The sequence below is a fragment of the Tamandua tetradactyla genome, chromosome 7 (assembly GCF_023851605.1).
Source record: "Tamandua tetradactyla isolate mTamTet1 chromosome 7, mTamTet1.pri, whole genome shotgun sequence".
In the NCBI taxonomy this organism is placed as follows: domain Eukaryota; kingdom Metazoa; phylum Chordata; class Mammalia; order Pilosa; family Myrmecophagidae; genus Tamandua; species Tamandua tetradactyla.
The window spans coordinates 138,317,719-138,334,337 of NC_135333.1; the positions used below are offsets into that span (position 1 = coordinate 138,317,719).

General features: G+C 37.2%; 1 protein-coding gene across 6 annotated transcripts in view; it reads left to right on the plus strand.

Moving 5' to 3' along the window:
- The window catches only part of RAB3IP (RAB3A interacting protein), an 84,517-nt gene that overhangs the window by 21,324 nt on the left and 46,574 nt on the right, over window positions 1–16,619 (plus strand). The window contains exon 1 of one of the 6 annotated variants that reach the window (XM_077111408.1): window positions 4,154–4,437. The exons of 3 other annotated variants lie outside the window; for them this stretch is intronic. Coding sequence is in view for 1 of the 3 variants with exons in the window: in XM_077111411.1 (XP_076967526.1) it covers window positions 4,399–4,437 (39 nt within the window). In the remaining 2 variants the exon portion in view is untranslated. Of the gene's footprint in view, window positions 1–4,153; window positions 4,438–6,984; window positions 7,004–16,619 lie in introns of those variants that run through there. 2 more of the 6 variants (XM_077111411.1, XM_077111410.1) reach the window with 2 other exon arrangements.

The following is a 16,619-nucleotide window of genomic DNA, read 5'->3' on the forward strand; positions in this document are numbered from 1 at the left end:
ATATGCAGAAAACAGAACTGCATAGTATGTGAAGCAAAAACTGAATTAAGGAGAACTAGATAAAACCACAAATGGAGGCTTCAGCACCTCTCTCTCAGCAATTTATACAACTACTAACAGAAAATCAGAAAGGATATAGAAAAAACAATACCATTAACCAATAGGTTTAGTTGATATTTATAGAATAATCCACCTTAAACACCAAGATAGACAATATTCTTGGCCATAACACAAATCAGGTTTAAAAGAAGATAAATATTTTAGTTATTTTTGCTCATATTATAAATATTATGGGTTCTCAATGCATTTTTCTGATTAAGTGAATCACTATGACCTTAATGGAATCAAACTAGAAGTTAGGGACAGGAAAGTAACGGAAAATCTCCAAATACTTGGAAACTAAATAATACATTTCTGTAATTCATGTATTGAAGAGTAATCTAAAGGGGTATGAAACGCACTGAGCTGAATGAAAATGAAATATATAACAACTTTGTGGGACATGGCAGAAGCAGTGCTTGAGGGAAATTTACAGCACTAAAGGCATACATTAGGAAAGAGGAAAAGTTTCAAATCAATAATCTAAGCTCCTATCTCAAGAATCTAGTAAAAGAAGAGCAAAATAAGTCCGAAACAAGAGAGAAGGAAGGAAATAATAAAGATAAGAAATGAAATATTAAATACAGAAAAACAGTAGAGAAAATGAGTGAAACAAAGGCTGGTTCTTTAAAAAGATCAATGAAATTGACATCTTCCAGCAAGACTGATAAAGAATTGGAAGATACAGACCAAAACAGAATGAAGCAGCATATGTTACAATAGATCCTGCAGACATCAGAAAGTAGTGTTAGGAAATACTATGAGCAATTCTAAATACATAAATTTGATAATGTAGATGAAATGGACAAATACCTAAAAAAAATCAAAACGCAAAAAATCCCAGCAGACTCAAAAATCATCCAATATGAAATAATCAATTTGAATAGCCCTATAAATGTTTTAAAAGCTGAATTTGTAATTTAAAAATTCCCCAAAAAAGAAATGTTCAGGGCCAGACAAATTCAGCATTCATTCATGATTAAAAACTTTAGAAAGTTGGAATTGTTTTCTATGGCTACTGTAAAAAATTACCACAAACTCCATGGCTTAAAACAATGCAAATTTATTTTCTTATAGTCTGTAGTTCAGAAGTATGAAGTGGGTCTCATTGGGGGAAAAATCAAGGTGTTGGCAGGGCCGTGTGCCTTTTTTGTGGCTCTAAAAGCAAGTCCATTCCTGCCCTTTCCATCTTCTAGAGCCTGCTTACATTTCTTGGCTTCTGGCCCTCCTTCCTCTGTCTTCAGGTCTAACAACAGGTAGAATTCTCACATTGCATCACTCTGGGCTCTTCTGCCTCCTTCTTCCACATTTAAGGGTCCTTGTGATTACATTGGGCCTGCCTACCTAATCCAGGATTATCTTTGATTAATCATAATGGCGTCTGTAACCTTAATCCCCCCCGCCCCCCTTTGTGATGTGAAAGTCAGGTTTGGGGGATGAAAATGTGGATATCTTTGAGGAGACATTATTCTGCCTCCCACAGACAGGAACTCTCTCAACTCAGTCAAGAGCATCTATAACAACCCAGCTCACATTATATGTAGTGATAAAAAACAAAGTTTTCCCCCTGAAATCAGGGACGTGGCAAGGCTATCTACTCTCATTACTCTTAGTCTATATGATGTTGGAAATTCTAGCCAGTTTAGTAAGGCAAGAAAAGGAAATAAAAGGCCTTCTGATTGGAAGGGGAAAAGAGAAATAAAGCTGTTTGCAGATGACATGATTGTCTATATCGAGAATCCCAAGGAATCTACTAAAACAAAACAAAACTCAAAATCCTTAACTAATAAATGAGTTCAGAAAGATTGCAGGATACAAGATAAACACATAAAATCACTTGTATTTTTATATGCTAGCACTTGGACATGTGGACACCATGTATTAAAATACAATGCTATTTATTGTACCTTTCCCTCTCCCCAGTGAAACAGATATAAACCCAACAAAATGTGCAGGATCTCTATGCTGAAAACAACAAAACACTGAGGAAAGAAATCAAGGATCTGAGTACATGGAGAAACCTACCATGTTTAGAGATGGGAAGACTCAACATATTGAAGATGTAAAATTTTCCCAAATTGATATACAGGTTTGCAGTTTCTAACAAAATCCCAGCAAGATTTTTTTGTTCGTGTAGGGAATATTCTAAAATTATATGGGAAGAATATCAAAGAAACTAAAATAGCTAACTATTTGGAAAAGAATAGAGTGGAAGGAATCAGTCTACCTGATTTCGAGACTGATCGCACAGTTATAGCAACCAAGACTGTGTGATACTGGCATAGGAATAGACACAGAAATCAGTAAAACATAACAGAATGCACAAATAGAACTAGGCAAGATATTCCTAACCGATTTTTTTTCCCTAACCGATTTTTAACAATAGTAAAAGCAATTCAGTCGAGGAAAGATTACATTTCTAACACGTGGGACTGAGCAATTAGATATCTATTGGCAAAGAAATGAACCTCACTTTTTAAGTATCACAGCTATACAAAAATTAATTCAACGTGGATTGCAGAGTTCAGTGTAAAATATAAAACTATAAAACTTTTAGGAAAAAATGTAGAAACCCCACAAAATATAGGTCCGGGCCAAAAGTTCTTAGATTTGACACCAAAAGCATGATCCATAAAAGGAAAGCTTGGTAAATTGGGCATCATCAGAATTAAAACCTTTTGCTCTTTGAACAACCCAGTTAAGAGAAAGACAAGTTACAGATTAGGGGGAAATATTTTTAAATTACATTTCTGAAAAATGTATGTAGAAAAATATATAAAGAAAATGTTTGTAAACTACATTTCTGAAAAATATATCAGAAATATATAAAGAATACACAAAACTCAACAGTGAAAAATATATATGATTTGAAATTGAAGTGACAGAGATACTTCACCAAAGAGGATAAGCAGACTGGCAAACAAGCACATAAAAAGATGTTCAGTGTCATTACCTGTTTTGGAAAATGCAAATTAAAACTACAGTGAGATAATGCTACACTCCTATGAGAAAGGCTAAAATGAAAACCAAATACGAGCAGGGAAGGCTGCACTGCCTTCTTACTTCCATTATTTCTCAAAAGAAGTCTACAGTTATCCTTCCTTTTTCTTCTATATGTGATGTGTCTTTTCTCTCTGGCTGCTTGTGGGATTCCTGTTTTTCACTGACTTTAAGCAATTTGATTATAATGTGACTTCGTGTAGTTTTCTACACCAATTCCTTTGGGATTTGTTGAGCTCTTGGTTCTGTATGTTACTGGTTTTATAAAATATGTGAAATTTCAGTCAGTGTTTCATCAAAAATTTTTGCCCTTCTCCCCAGTCTCTCCTCTCTTTTGGATACTCGTATTATGTGTGCATTAGGCAGCTTAAAATTGTCCCAAAGGTCCCTAGTGCTCTGTTCATATCTTTCAATCTTTTTTTTCTCACTCTGTTTTTTTGTGGATCGTTCCTTTGCTATGACCTCAGCATCACTATGTATATCCAGTTTGCTGATAATCTCACATGGTGTGTTTTTTCATCTTAAATGTAGTTTTTACCTCTAGAAGTTTGATTTGGTTCTTTTTTTTTTTTTACATGTTCCTTGCTCTGGTTAACATGTTCAGTCTTTCCTCTGGTTTCTTGAACATATGGAATACAGTTTTACTCTCTTCTGTATATACTAATTCTTTCACTTCACTGGGCAATAAACTGAGGGTGAATCATCTTATTTCTTTCCCATCTCTTTGGGTTTGCTTTATTTGTTGCCTAATATCCACTGTCTTGAAAACCATTATTTTATATCTTTGTCCAGTTTTTTAGTTGTGTCAGGCATAATGGCAAATCTGATCCCTGTTACTCTGTCTTGATTAGAAGTGAAAGTTCTGTTTATTTTTATTATTTGATTGTCTTCCCTGCCCCATACTTGTAACCTGCCATGCGAAAATCTGTACTTACATGCACTTGCTCGTGTAATTTTGGACTTCATATAAAGATTTGAGGTGTTTTTGCTTATGTTATATATATGATGGGCTTTCAATGTGTTTTTCTGATTAAATGAATATATACGTGTATAAGCATTTTCAATAGTGTATGAATAGATTAGAGTAATGCTAGCTGCCTATAAGAAATGCCAGGATTTTAGTGACCTCACCCAACAGAAGTTCTTTTCATTTGTTTAACAGTTCTAAGCATAGTTGATAGTTCCCTGTGAAAGAATTCAGGGATCTATTTCTTCTGTATTGTTATATGTGTCTAGCCATTAAGATGAAGGGAAAAAGAAAGCTTGAAGAAAGGATACCTGCTTCTAAAAAGCCTTGATATGAAAGTGGTGCAAGTAACTTCTGCTCACATTCCATTGGTATGAACCAATTTGATGCTGATACCTAGATGTAGATGGGTTGAGAAATGTAGTCCCTGGCTGAGGACCCACTTTCTACCAACATATTCCTACTCTGTATGTTCCTTTGAGGGGTGGAGGTCTCAAGGGTTGTTGGACAGCTTGTCATCTGTGTCACATGTACATTTTTTTAAAGCAAAAATAGGATAGATTTAGACTTTCAGTTTTTTAACTCTTCTCCTTTTATTTACGTTTCTTCTCACTTTATATATTGGACCTCTTTCAACATTGTTTTCAAATATAGGCATTTCATTATTTTGTAATGGTTATATAGTATTTTATTATGTGGATATGCTTGAAATTTAATCATTCCTTAGTTATAGACATTATTTTACATTTTTAATTTCACTGTGTTATCATAGTTTCTTAGGTATATCTTTTTGCAGCGTTCATTTGTATTAGGGGTGCCTCCTGTCTGGGATGGTCCATAATTTGATTCTTTTAAACATAGCAAGGCAAAAATCTGGGACCAACAAGAGATAAGACCAGAGGGTTATATTTATCTTCTGGGAATAAGCTCAGATCTAGCCTGGTTTACTTGAGTTCCATGATATAGCTAATTGTTAATTCCATCTATTTTTCAAGGGGAAAAGAATTGATATATGAAGTCATTGGATCCAGGAGGTGTCCATAAAAAATGGACTCACAGATCAAAGGGAATGCCTAAGTTTCTTTTTGTTAGAGGCATTCAATTTCTAGAGCTTTGCTATCTTGTTGATATCTGGTTATATATCCTTTCCTCATTCCTTTGCCAAAACTGAGTATTATATGACTTTAAGATTTTCCAGTAGATGAAATGGGTCTCATTCTCATTTTTTAAAACTTTGTTTTATCATGAAATATAACATAGATACAGAAAAGCAATAATTTCCCGAGTACATTTTAACAAGTAAATGCACAACAGATTTTAAAGTCTGGTATGAGTTATAGTTCCACGATTTTTCATTTTTTTCTTCTAGTTACTCCAAGAAACTGGGGACCAAAAGAAATACCAATATATTGATTTCAGCAGTCGTACTTATTTGTTAAATCCTGTCTTCTCTATTAGGCACTTCCTTCTCTTTTTTTTCTTTTTTGTGAAAAATAATATATATATATGTATATATATATATAATAGCAATAATTTTCAAAGTATATTGCAACAGTTAGTTGTAGAACAGATTTCAGAGTTTGATATGGGTTAACAATTCCACAATTTTAGGTTTTTATTTCTAGCTGCTCTGAGGTACTGAAGACTGAAAGAAATATCAGCACTCATACTCACTTGTTAAACTTGACCTTCTCTATGTAACTTTACCATCACCTTTGATCTTTCTCTCACTCTTTAGGGGTTTTTGCTCATTCTCATTTGAATTTCTTTTACAGCATCTTTTCTTACAGGTGCAGACCAAGTCATTTAGTGTCTGATATGAACAGTTTACTGAATGACTATCCTGTGTACTTGGGAGGGTTAATTATCTAAAAATATAAGGCATTATTATGTCTTAAAATATGGTCTGTACACTCCTATAGCAAGATCAAGTCAAGTTGTAAGTTTAAAAATGAATATTCAGGTACCAATACCTTTAAATAACTGTTTTATTAGTATTGCTAATGTTATGCCAATTAGATATGATTTTAACCAATGTGATCATTAATTTTCAGGTTCAGGGATGCCAAATGATGATGTAGTCATTCAGCTATTTGGCCTTCTATTGGTCATCATTGAAGAGCAATTTCTGGTGGAAGAGAGGCAGAAGTTAGACTTTAGAACATCCTTACTAAAATATAAGTTCCTAGAGTCTGCCCCCAGATCTGTTGAAACAGAACTATGTTGAGGTGTGGGTATAAAATAATACTTTTGACAAAATTTTTAATCTTTCTATAAGCGAAATGAAATGGCTTGGAAAATTAAATCCAGTGGAATAACTTGCAGCTAGAGACAGTTACTCAATGTATACTTAAAAAAATATCTGTGCTCATCTTGGTCCTACTAAGCCGAGCCAAAGATGTTTAAATATTTACTATATTCTTTTTTTGTTTTTATTAAAAAAAAATTTTTTTTGAAGTACACGTGGGGTTTCTTTTTTTTTCCAAAGTGGTTGTAACATTTTTTTTTAAAACTTGTTAAAAAAATTTTTTATTGTATAGTATATCATATATACAAAGCAAATAAAAAATTAAAAAGCAATAGTTTTTAAAGTACTCTTCAAAAAGTGATTATAGGATAGATCCCCAAGTTTGTCATGGGCTACCATACCATCCTCTCAGATTTTTCCTTCTAGCTCCTCCAGAATGTAAGAGGCTAGAGGGCTTAAATACTTTATCATCACAATTGACTTTTTTTGCTTCCCTTTTTGTGAACAGTAACATATATACAAAAAAGCTATAAATTTCTGAGCGCAGCACCACAGTTAGTTGTAGAACAGATTTCAGACTTTAACATGGGTTATAATTTCACAATTTTAGGTTTTTACTTCTAGCTCCTGTAGAATAGTGGAGACTAAAGGAGATATCAATTTAATGACTCAGCATTCACATTCATTTGGTAAGTCCTATCTTCTGTGTATAATTCCACCATCACCTTTGATCTTTCCATACCTCTCATTGGGATTGTTTGGGCTATGGCAATTCTAAATTTTTGATATTGGAAGGGTCTGTCACTACCATGGGGTAGGGAGATGGAACTATTTGATGTCCTGGAGAGGCTGGGCCCTCTAAACCTTTCAGGGCTAATCTGGACCAGGGACTCATCTGGAGGTTGTAAGTTTCTGGAAAATTACTCTAGTGCCTGGAACCCTTGGGGACTCTTATAAATTGCCCTAAGTGTTCTTTAGGATTGTCTGGAATAGTCCTGGTTGGGGGTTGGCAGGTTATGATAGGTAGCAAGGTCTATCTGAAGCTTGTATAAGAGCAGCCTCCAGAGTAGCCTCTCTCGACTCTATTTGAACTCTCTCTGCCACTGATACATTATTAATTATACTTCTTTTCCCCCATTTGGTCAGGAAGTAATTGTTTATCCCACAGTGCCAGGTCTGGATTCATCCCCAGGTTGCCAGGGAGACTTTCATCCCTGGATGTCATGTCCCACAGTAGCGGGGAGGACAGTGATTTCACTTGTAGAGTTGGGCTTAGGGAGACTGAGGCCACATCTGAGCAACAACAGAGGTCCTGCAGAAGTAACTGTTAGGCATGCCTGTAGATAGTCTAAACTTCTATGCTACCTACGTAAGCTTTGCAGGAGTGAGCTTCATGATCCAAGGGCATGGCCTATTAATTTGGGTATCCCTAAAGTTTGACACAGTATCAGGGAATTCCCTGATGGTAAGGTTTAATAGTTCCATAGTCTTTCTCCCCTCGCTCAGGGGACTTTGCCAATACTTTCTGATTATCTGGTTAATATGCTCTAGGATGTTTCCAGGCATTATAATAACCTATATAGGATTAAAGGACCTTTTTCTCATTGTGTGCTCTCTGTGTTTCAGTTGTTCAAATGAGCTATACAGATAGGTTGAGTTAGATTATGCACTACAGAAAATTTCAGTTCCAGATCAAATAAACATTTCTTCCATTGGTCTCAAAGAGTATGTATGGTTCTAAAATATAGACACTGTCTTCCTTACCCCTATGTTCTGAATTACTTTAATCCCAACCTGTTCGGCTTCATTCTTATCTCTAAATGTCAGGTTATGTATAGAAAACAACCTCTCACAATCCAGAAATATTAATCACCACTCCAGACTTAATGTGTCTGCTCTAAAAGCTTATAATCTAAGCCCCTGTTTTCTTATAAGCATTTTCTAAAGGTGACCATACCGTTGTTGTTGTTCTTTTGTTTTTGGCTTATTTTGTCTCACTGAATGTTCTACATGTTCATTCACATCGTTGCATGCCTCATGACATTGTGCCTTTTTGTAGTAACACAACCGTCATTCACAAGTATACACCATTGTTCACCATTCTGCTTCTCCGTTAGTGCCTCCTTCAGCCACCTGCATTTATCGGACGTCATGTAGAGGGCCCAAAGTCCACAGTCCATCAGCATTCTCAATTTTAGTTAATTTCATTGTTTCCAAAGAGACAGAAAACCAATAAACACAACGTCTCCAAATAGGAGATCTAAATCTCCTCTTGACTCTTATCCCTCACCATATTATTTACCTCTACTGTTGTTGTGGTAGTGCTGATGGTTTCCTTTTGAACATAGCTTATAGCATGCAATAACAGTTTTCCCCCTGTACCCTGGACTTAAGCACTGTTTATACAAGAATCATATCTTTGAAGTAATTCTTACAAGAACTCATTCATATTTCTAGTGTGAGTCGGTGGGACACGTAGGTCTGTACAACCCCTCTCAGTCTTGTTCATCTTCAATATGGTAATATTACTTCTAGACCCACTAGAGAATCACCTTCGCTCCTATCTATTCCCTTACATTGGAGTTCAACCTCATTAGCTAAAGGTTCACCTATCTCTAACTTCTATATATCTCTAAGTCCCCTGTATTCTGTATTTTAAGTCTCTGATGATACCTTTATGTTGGTCATAAAAGTGAAATCATACAGTATCTGTCCTTTTGTGTCTGGTTAATTTTGCTCAGCATTATGTCCTCAAGGCTCATCCATCTTGTCATGTGCTTCAGGACGTCATTTTATCTTACTGCTGCATAATATTCCATCATATGTATATATCATATTTTGTTGATCCACTCTTCTGTTGATGGGCATTTGGTTTGTTTCCATCTTTTAGCCACTGTGAATAATGCTGCTGTGAACATCGGTTTGCAAATGTCTGTTTGTGTCCTTGCTTTCCACTCTTCTGGGTATATACCAAGTCGTGCTATTGCTGGGTCATACGGCATCTTGATATTTAGTTTCTTAAGGAACCACCAAACAGTTTTCCATAGTGACTGAACCATTGTTCATTTCCACTAGCAGTGCATAAGTGTCCCAGTTTCTCCACATCCTCTCCAACATTTATAGTTTCCTGATGGTTTCATAGCAGCCATTCTTCTGGGTGTGAAATGGTATCTCATTGTAGTCTTGGTCTGCATTTCCTTTATAGCCAGTGAAAATGATCATCTCTTCATATGCATTTGAGCCGTCTGTATTTGCTCTTCAGAAAAATGCCTATTCATATCTTTAGCCCATTTTACATTTGGGTTGTTCTTTTGTTGTTGAGTTGTATGATTTCTTTGTAAATACAGGAAATCAAACCTTTTTCTCATAAGTGATTTCCAAGTATTTTCTCCCATTGAGTTGGCTACCTCTTCACCTTTTTGACAAAGTTTTTTTTTTATTAATTAAAGAAAAAAAAAAGAAATTAAGCCAACATTTAGAAATCATTCCATTCTACATATGCAATCAGTAATTCTTAATATCATCACATAGATGCATGATCATCATTTCTTAGTACATTTGCATCGATTTAGAAGAAGAACTAGCAAAACAACAGAAAAAGATATAGAATGTTAATATAGAGAAAAAAATAAAAATAATAATAATAGTACAAAAAAAAAAAACCTATAGCTCAGATGCAGCTTCATTCAGTGTTTTAACATGATTACTTTACAATTAGGTATTATTGTGCTGTCCATTTTTGAGTTTTTGTATCTAGTCCTGTTGCACAGTCTGTATCCCTTCAGCTCCAATCACCCATTATCTTACCCTGTTTCTAACTCCTGCTGGACTCTGTTACCAATGACATATTCCAAGTTTATTCTCGAATGTCGGTTCACATCAGTGGGACCATACAGTATTTGTCCTTTAGTTTTTGGCTAGACTCACTCAGGATAATGCTCTCTAGGTCCATCCATGTTATTACATGCTTCATAAGTTTAGTCTGTCGTAAAGCTGCATAATATTCCATCGTATGTATATACCACAGTTTGTTTAGCCACTCGTCTGTTGATGGACATTTTGGCTGTTTCAGTCTCTTTGCAATTATAAATAATGCTGCTATAAACATTGGTGTGCAAATGTCCGTTTGTGTCTTTGCCCTTAAGTCCTTTGAGTAGATACCCAGCAATGGTATTGCTGGGTCATATGGCAATTCTATATTCAGCTTTTTGAGGAACCGCCAAACTGCCTTCCACAGTGGTTGCACCATTTGACATTCCCACCAACAGTGGATAAGTGTGCCTCTTTCTCCGCATCCTCTCCAGCACTTGTCATTTTCTGTTTTGTTGATAATGGCCATTCTGGTGGGTGTGAGATGATATCTCATTGTGGTTTTTTTTTTTTTTTTTTTTTTTTTAAAGGAAAGACAGAGAGAAGGAAGGAAGGATAGAAGGAAGGAAGGAAGGAAGAAAGGGAAACATCTTTAAACATTTTCTTGTTTTATTATATTTTGTTTTTCCGTTTTTTGTTACATGGGCTGGGGCCGGGAATCGAACCGAGGTCCTCCGGCATAGCAGGCAAGCACTTTGCCCGCTGAGCCACCGCGGCCCGCCCTCATTGTGGTTTTGATTTGCATTTCTCTAATGGCCAGGGACGTTGAGCATCTCTTCATGTGCCTTTTGGCCATTTGTATTTCCTCTTCTGAGAGGTGTCTGTTCAAGTCTTTTTCCCATTTTATAATTGGGTTGGCTGTCTTTTTGTTGTTGAGTTGGACAATCGCTTTATAAATTCTGGATACTAGACCTTTATCTGATATGTCATTTCCAAATATTGTCTCCCATTGTGTAGGCTGTCTTTCTACTTTCTTGATGAAGTTCTTTGATGCACAAAAGTGTTTAATTTTGAGGAGCTTCCATTTATTTATTTCCTTCTTCAGTGCTCTTGCTTTAGGTTTAAGGTCCATAAAACCGCCTCCAATTGTAAGTTTCATAAGATATCTCCCTACATTTTCCTCTAACTGTTTTATGGTCTTAGACCTAATGTTTAGATCTTTGATCCATTTTGAGTTAACTTTTGTATAGGGTGTGAGATACGGATCTTCTTTCATTCTTTTGCATAAGGATATCCAGTTCTCTAGGCACCATTTATTGAAGAGACTGTTCTGTCCCAGGTGAGTTGGCTTGACTGCCTTATCAAAGATCAAATGTCCATAGATGAGAGGGTCTATATCTGAGCACTCTATTCGATTCCATTGGTCGATATATCTATCTTTATGCCAATACCATGCTGTTTTGACCACTGTGGCTTCATAATATGCCTTAAAGTCAGGCAGCGCGAGACCTCCAGCTTCGTTTTTTTTCCTCAAGATGCGTTTAGCAATTCGGGGCACCCTGCCCTTCCAGATAAATTTGCTTATTGTTTTTTCTATTTCTGAAAAATAAGTTGTTGGGATTTTGATTGGTGTTGCCTTGAATCTGTAGATCAATTTAGGTAGGATTGACATCTTAATTATATTTAGTCTTCCAATCCATGAACACGGTATGCCCTTCCATCTATTTAGGTCTTCTGTGATTTTTTTTAGCAGTTTTTTTGTAGTTTTCTTTATATAGGTTTTTTGTCTCTTTAGTTAAATTTATTCCTAGGTATTTTATTCTTTTAGTTGCAATTGTAAATGGGATTTGTTTCTTGATTTCCCCCTCAGCTTGTTCATTACTAGTGTATAGAAATGATACAGATTTTTGAATGTTGATCTTGTAACCTGCTACATTGCTGTGCTCATTTATTAGCTCTAGTAGTTTTGTTGTGGATTTTTCCGGGTTTTCGACGTATAGTATCATATCGTCTGCAAACAGTGATAGTTTTACTTCTTCCTTTCCAATTTTGATGCCTTGTATTTCTTTTTCTTGTCTAATTGCTCTGGCTAGAACCTCCAACACGATGTTGAATAATAGTGGTGATATTGGACATCCTTGTCTTGTTCCTGATCTTAGGGGGAAAGTTTTCAATTTTTCCCCATTGAGGATGATATTAGCTGTGGGTTTTTCATATATTCCCTCTATCATTTTAAGGAAGTTCCCTTGTATTCCTATCTTTTGAAGTGTTTTCAACAGGAAAGGATGTTGAATCTTGTCAAATGCCTTCTCTGCATCAATTGAGATGATCATGTGATTTTTCTGCTTTGATTTGTTGATATGGTGTATTACATTAATTGATTTTCTTATGTTGAACCATCCTTGCATACCTGGGATGAATCCTACTTGGTCATGATGTATAATTCTTTTAATGTGTTGTTGGATACGATTTGCTAGAATTTTATTGAGGATTTTTGCATCTATGTTCATTAGAGAGATTGGTCTATAGTTTTCTTTTTTTGTAATATCTTTGCCTGGTTTTGGTATGAGGGTAATGTTGGCTTCATAGAATGAATTAGGTAGTTTTCCCTCCACTTCGATTTTTTTGAAGAGTTTGAGGAGAGTTGGTACTAATTCTTTCTGGAATGTTTGATAGAATTCACATGTGAAGCCGTCTGGTCCTGGACTTTTCTTTTTAGGAAGCTTTTGAATGACTGATTCAATTTCTTTACTTGTGATTGGTTTGTTGAGGTCATCTATTTCTTCTTGAGTCAAAGTTGGTTGTTCATGTCTTTCCAGGAACCCGTCCATTTCATCTAAATTGTTGTATTTATTAGCATAAAGTTGTTCATAGTATCCTGTTATTACCTCCTTTATTTCTGTGAGGTCAGTAGTTATGTCTCCTCTTCCGTTTCTCATCTTATTTATTTGCATCCTCTCTCTTCTTCTTTTTGTCAATCTTGCCCATCAATCTTATTGATTTTCTCATAGAACCAACTTCTGGTCTTATTGATTTTCTCTATTGTTTTCATGTTTTCAATTTTATTTATTTCTGCTCTAATCTTTGTTATTTCTTTCCTTTTGCTTGCTTTGGGATTAGTTTGCTGTTCTTTCTCCAGTTCTTCCAAGTGGACAGTTAATTCCTGCATTTTTGCCTTTTCTTCTTTTCTGATATAGGCATTTAGGGCAATAAATTTCCCTCTTAGCACTGCCTTTGCTGCATCCCATAAGTTTTGATATGTTGTGTTTTCATTTTCATTCGCCTTGAGGTATTTACTAATTTCTCCTGCAATTTCTTCTTTGACCCACTCGTTGTTTAAGAGTGTGTTGTTGAGCCTCCACGTATTTGTGAATTTTCTGGCACTCCGCCTATTATTGATTTCCAACTTCATTCCTTTATGATCCGAGAAAGTGTTGTGTATGATTTCAATCTTTTTAAATTTGTTAAGACTTGCTTTGTGACCCAGCATATGGTCTATCTTTGAGAATGATCCATGAGCACTTGAGAAAAAGGTGTATCCTGCTGTTGTGGGATGTAATGTCCTATAAATGTCTGTTAAATCTAGCTCATTTATAGTAATATTCAGATTCTCTATTTCTGTATTGATCCTATGTCTAGATGTTCTGTCCATTGATGAGAGTGGTGAATTGAAATCTCCAACTATTATGGTATATGTGTCTATTTCCCTTTTCAGTGTTTGCAGGGTATTCCTCACGTATTTTGGGGCATTCTGGTTTGGTGCATAAATATTTATGATTGTTATGTCTTCTTGTTTAATTGTTCCTTTTATTAATAGATAGTGTCCTTCTTTGTCTCTTTTAACTGTTTTACATTTGAAGTCTAATTTGTTGGATATTAGTATAGCTACTCCTTCTCTTTTCTGGTTGTTATTTGCATGAAATATCTTTTCCCAACCTTTCACTTTCAACCTATGTTTATCTTTGGGTCTAAGATGTGTTTCCTGTAGACAGCATATAGAAGGATCCTGTTTTTTAATCCATTCTGCCAGTCTATGTCTTTTGATTGGGGGAATTCAGTCCATTAACATTTAGTGTTATTACTGTTTGGATAATATTTTCCTCTAACATTTTGCCTTTTGTATTATATATATCATATCTGATTTTCCTTCTCTTTACACTCTTCTCCATACCTCTCTCTTCTGTCTTTTTGTATCTGACTCTAGTGCTCCCTTTAGTATTTCTTGCAGAGCTGGTCTCTTGGTCACAAATTCTCTCAGTGACTTCTTGTCTGAGAATGTTTTAATTTCTCCCTCATTTCTGAAGGACAGTTTTGCTGGATATAGGGGTCTTGGTTGGCAGTTTTTCTCTTTTAGTAATTTAAATATATCATCCCACTGTCTTCTAGCTTCCATGGTTTCTGCTGAGAAATCTACATATAGTCTTATTGGGTTTCCCTTGTATGTGATAGATTGTTTTTCTCTTGCTGCTTTCAAGATCCTCTCTTTCTCTTTGACCTCTGACATTCTAACTAGTAAGTGTCTTGGAGAACGCCTGTTTGGGTCTATTCTCTTTGGGGTGTTCTGCACTTCTTGGATCTGTAATTTTAGGTCTTTCATAAGAGTTGGGAAATTTTCAGTGATAATTTCTTCCATTAGTTTTTCTCCTCCTTTTCCCTTCTCTTCTCCTTCTGGGACACCCACAACACGTATATTTGTGCGGTTCAAATTGTCCTTAAGTTCCCTGATCCCCTGTTCAAATTTTTCCATTCTTTTCCCGATAGTTTCTGTTTCTTTTTGGAATTCAGATGTTCCATCCTCCAAATCACTAATTCTATCTTCTGTCTCTTTAAATCTATCATTGTATGTATCCATTGTTTTTTCCATCTTTTCTACTTTATCCTTCACTTCCATAAGTTCTGTGATTTGTTTTTTCAGTTTTTCTGTTTCTTCTTTTTGTTCAGCCCATGTCTTCTTCATGTCCTACCTCAATTTATCGATTTCGTTTTTGAAGAGGTTTTCCATTTCTGTTCGTATATTCAGCATTAGTTGTCTCAGCTCCTGTATCTCATTTGAACTATTGGTTTGTTCTTTTGACTGGGCCATATTTTCAATTTTCTGAGCGTGACCCGTTATCTTCTGCTGGCGTCTGGGCATTTAGTCAGATTTCCTTGGGTGTTGGACCGAACAGGTTGAAAGATTTTTCTGTGAAATCTCTGGGTTCTGTTTTTCTTATCCTGCCCAGTAGGTGGCGCTCGTGGCACACGTTTGTCTGCGGGTACCTCCAGTAAAAAGTGCTGTGAGTCCTTTAACTTTGGAAAACTCTTGCCGTGGGGGAGGTTCGCACGCCGAAGCGGCTTGGAAGAGTGCCCGCTGGCCGGGGGATCCGAACACAGGGTGGGTTGCTGGCCGCCACAGCCTAGGAGAGCACCCATCCAAATCTCCTAGTCGGCCCGGGGCGCCAAGTGGCAGGAGGGCGCCAGCCGCCGTGGCCCGGGAGAGTGCACCGTTCCCAGCCGGACCGGGAAGTCACGTGTTTGGAAGGGACCCCGGTCACCGTTCTCCGCGCCCTGGGGATCTCCACTCCAATTCTCCCAGTGGGCCGGGGGGCCACGCGTGGGCGGGGCGCCAGCCGCTGCGGCTTGAGGGGACCACCTATCCAATTGTCCCAGCTGGCCCAGGAAGGAGGAAGGGAGGGACTCCGGCCACTTGCCGCCCCGGCCCGGGGAAGCCCGCGCCCCTCGGTGATCTCACCGGAGCGGGTTCTCTCAGCCAGTCAGCCGTTCCAGGATGGGGTACGCTGTCTTTTTTATCTCTTTCGTGGCTCTGGGACCTGTTCTGTATCGTTTCTACTCCCCTAGTAGCTGTTCTGGAGGAGGAATTAAGATCCGCGCGTCTTACTAAGCCGCCATCTTCTGTGGAAGTCAACAGAGAACTTTTAACAGCCCCAGTCCGAGGGCTCCCAGACCCAAGAAAACACTGTGACCTTTAGAACATCCAGATACTGAGACGTGCACTGACAGAAGCAGCTTCAAGGATAGAGGACTTCAAAGAGCCAGTTATGCAGTGGTAACTCTACAGACAGTCCTGGAGAGTGGGGTACCTTTCCCCAGGTACGTCCGCACAGCAGGCAGAACTTATTGCATCACCAGAGCTCTACATCTCTCAATGGACAAGGTGCTCCCGGTGGCTCGAAGCAGTCAAGAGCAGCGCCCAGCAGCAGCTCCTCTGGGGCCCATCTGAAATGGGGTTTGGGTGTGATACGTATCCTGGGCTTCTCCGGCCAGGAACCGTCGTGGTGGCTGGCAGTGCCCGCTTCCGCTCGCAACCGCGCACCAGATGAGCCCGGGCTCCTTGACAAAGTCTTTTGACATGTAGAAGCATTTGAGTTTGAGGAGTCCCCTTTTATCCATTTTTTCTTTTGTTGCTTGTGCTTTGGGTATAAAGTTTAGGAAGCTACCTCTTATTAGTAGGTCTTGAAGATGTTTCCCTATATTTTCTTCTAGAAGCTTTATGGT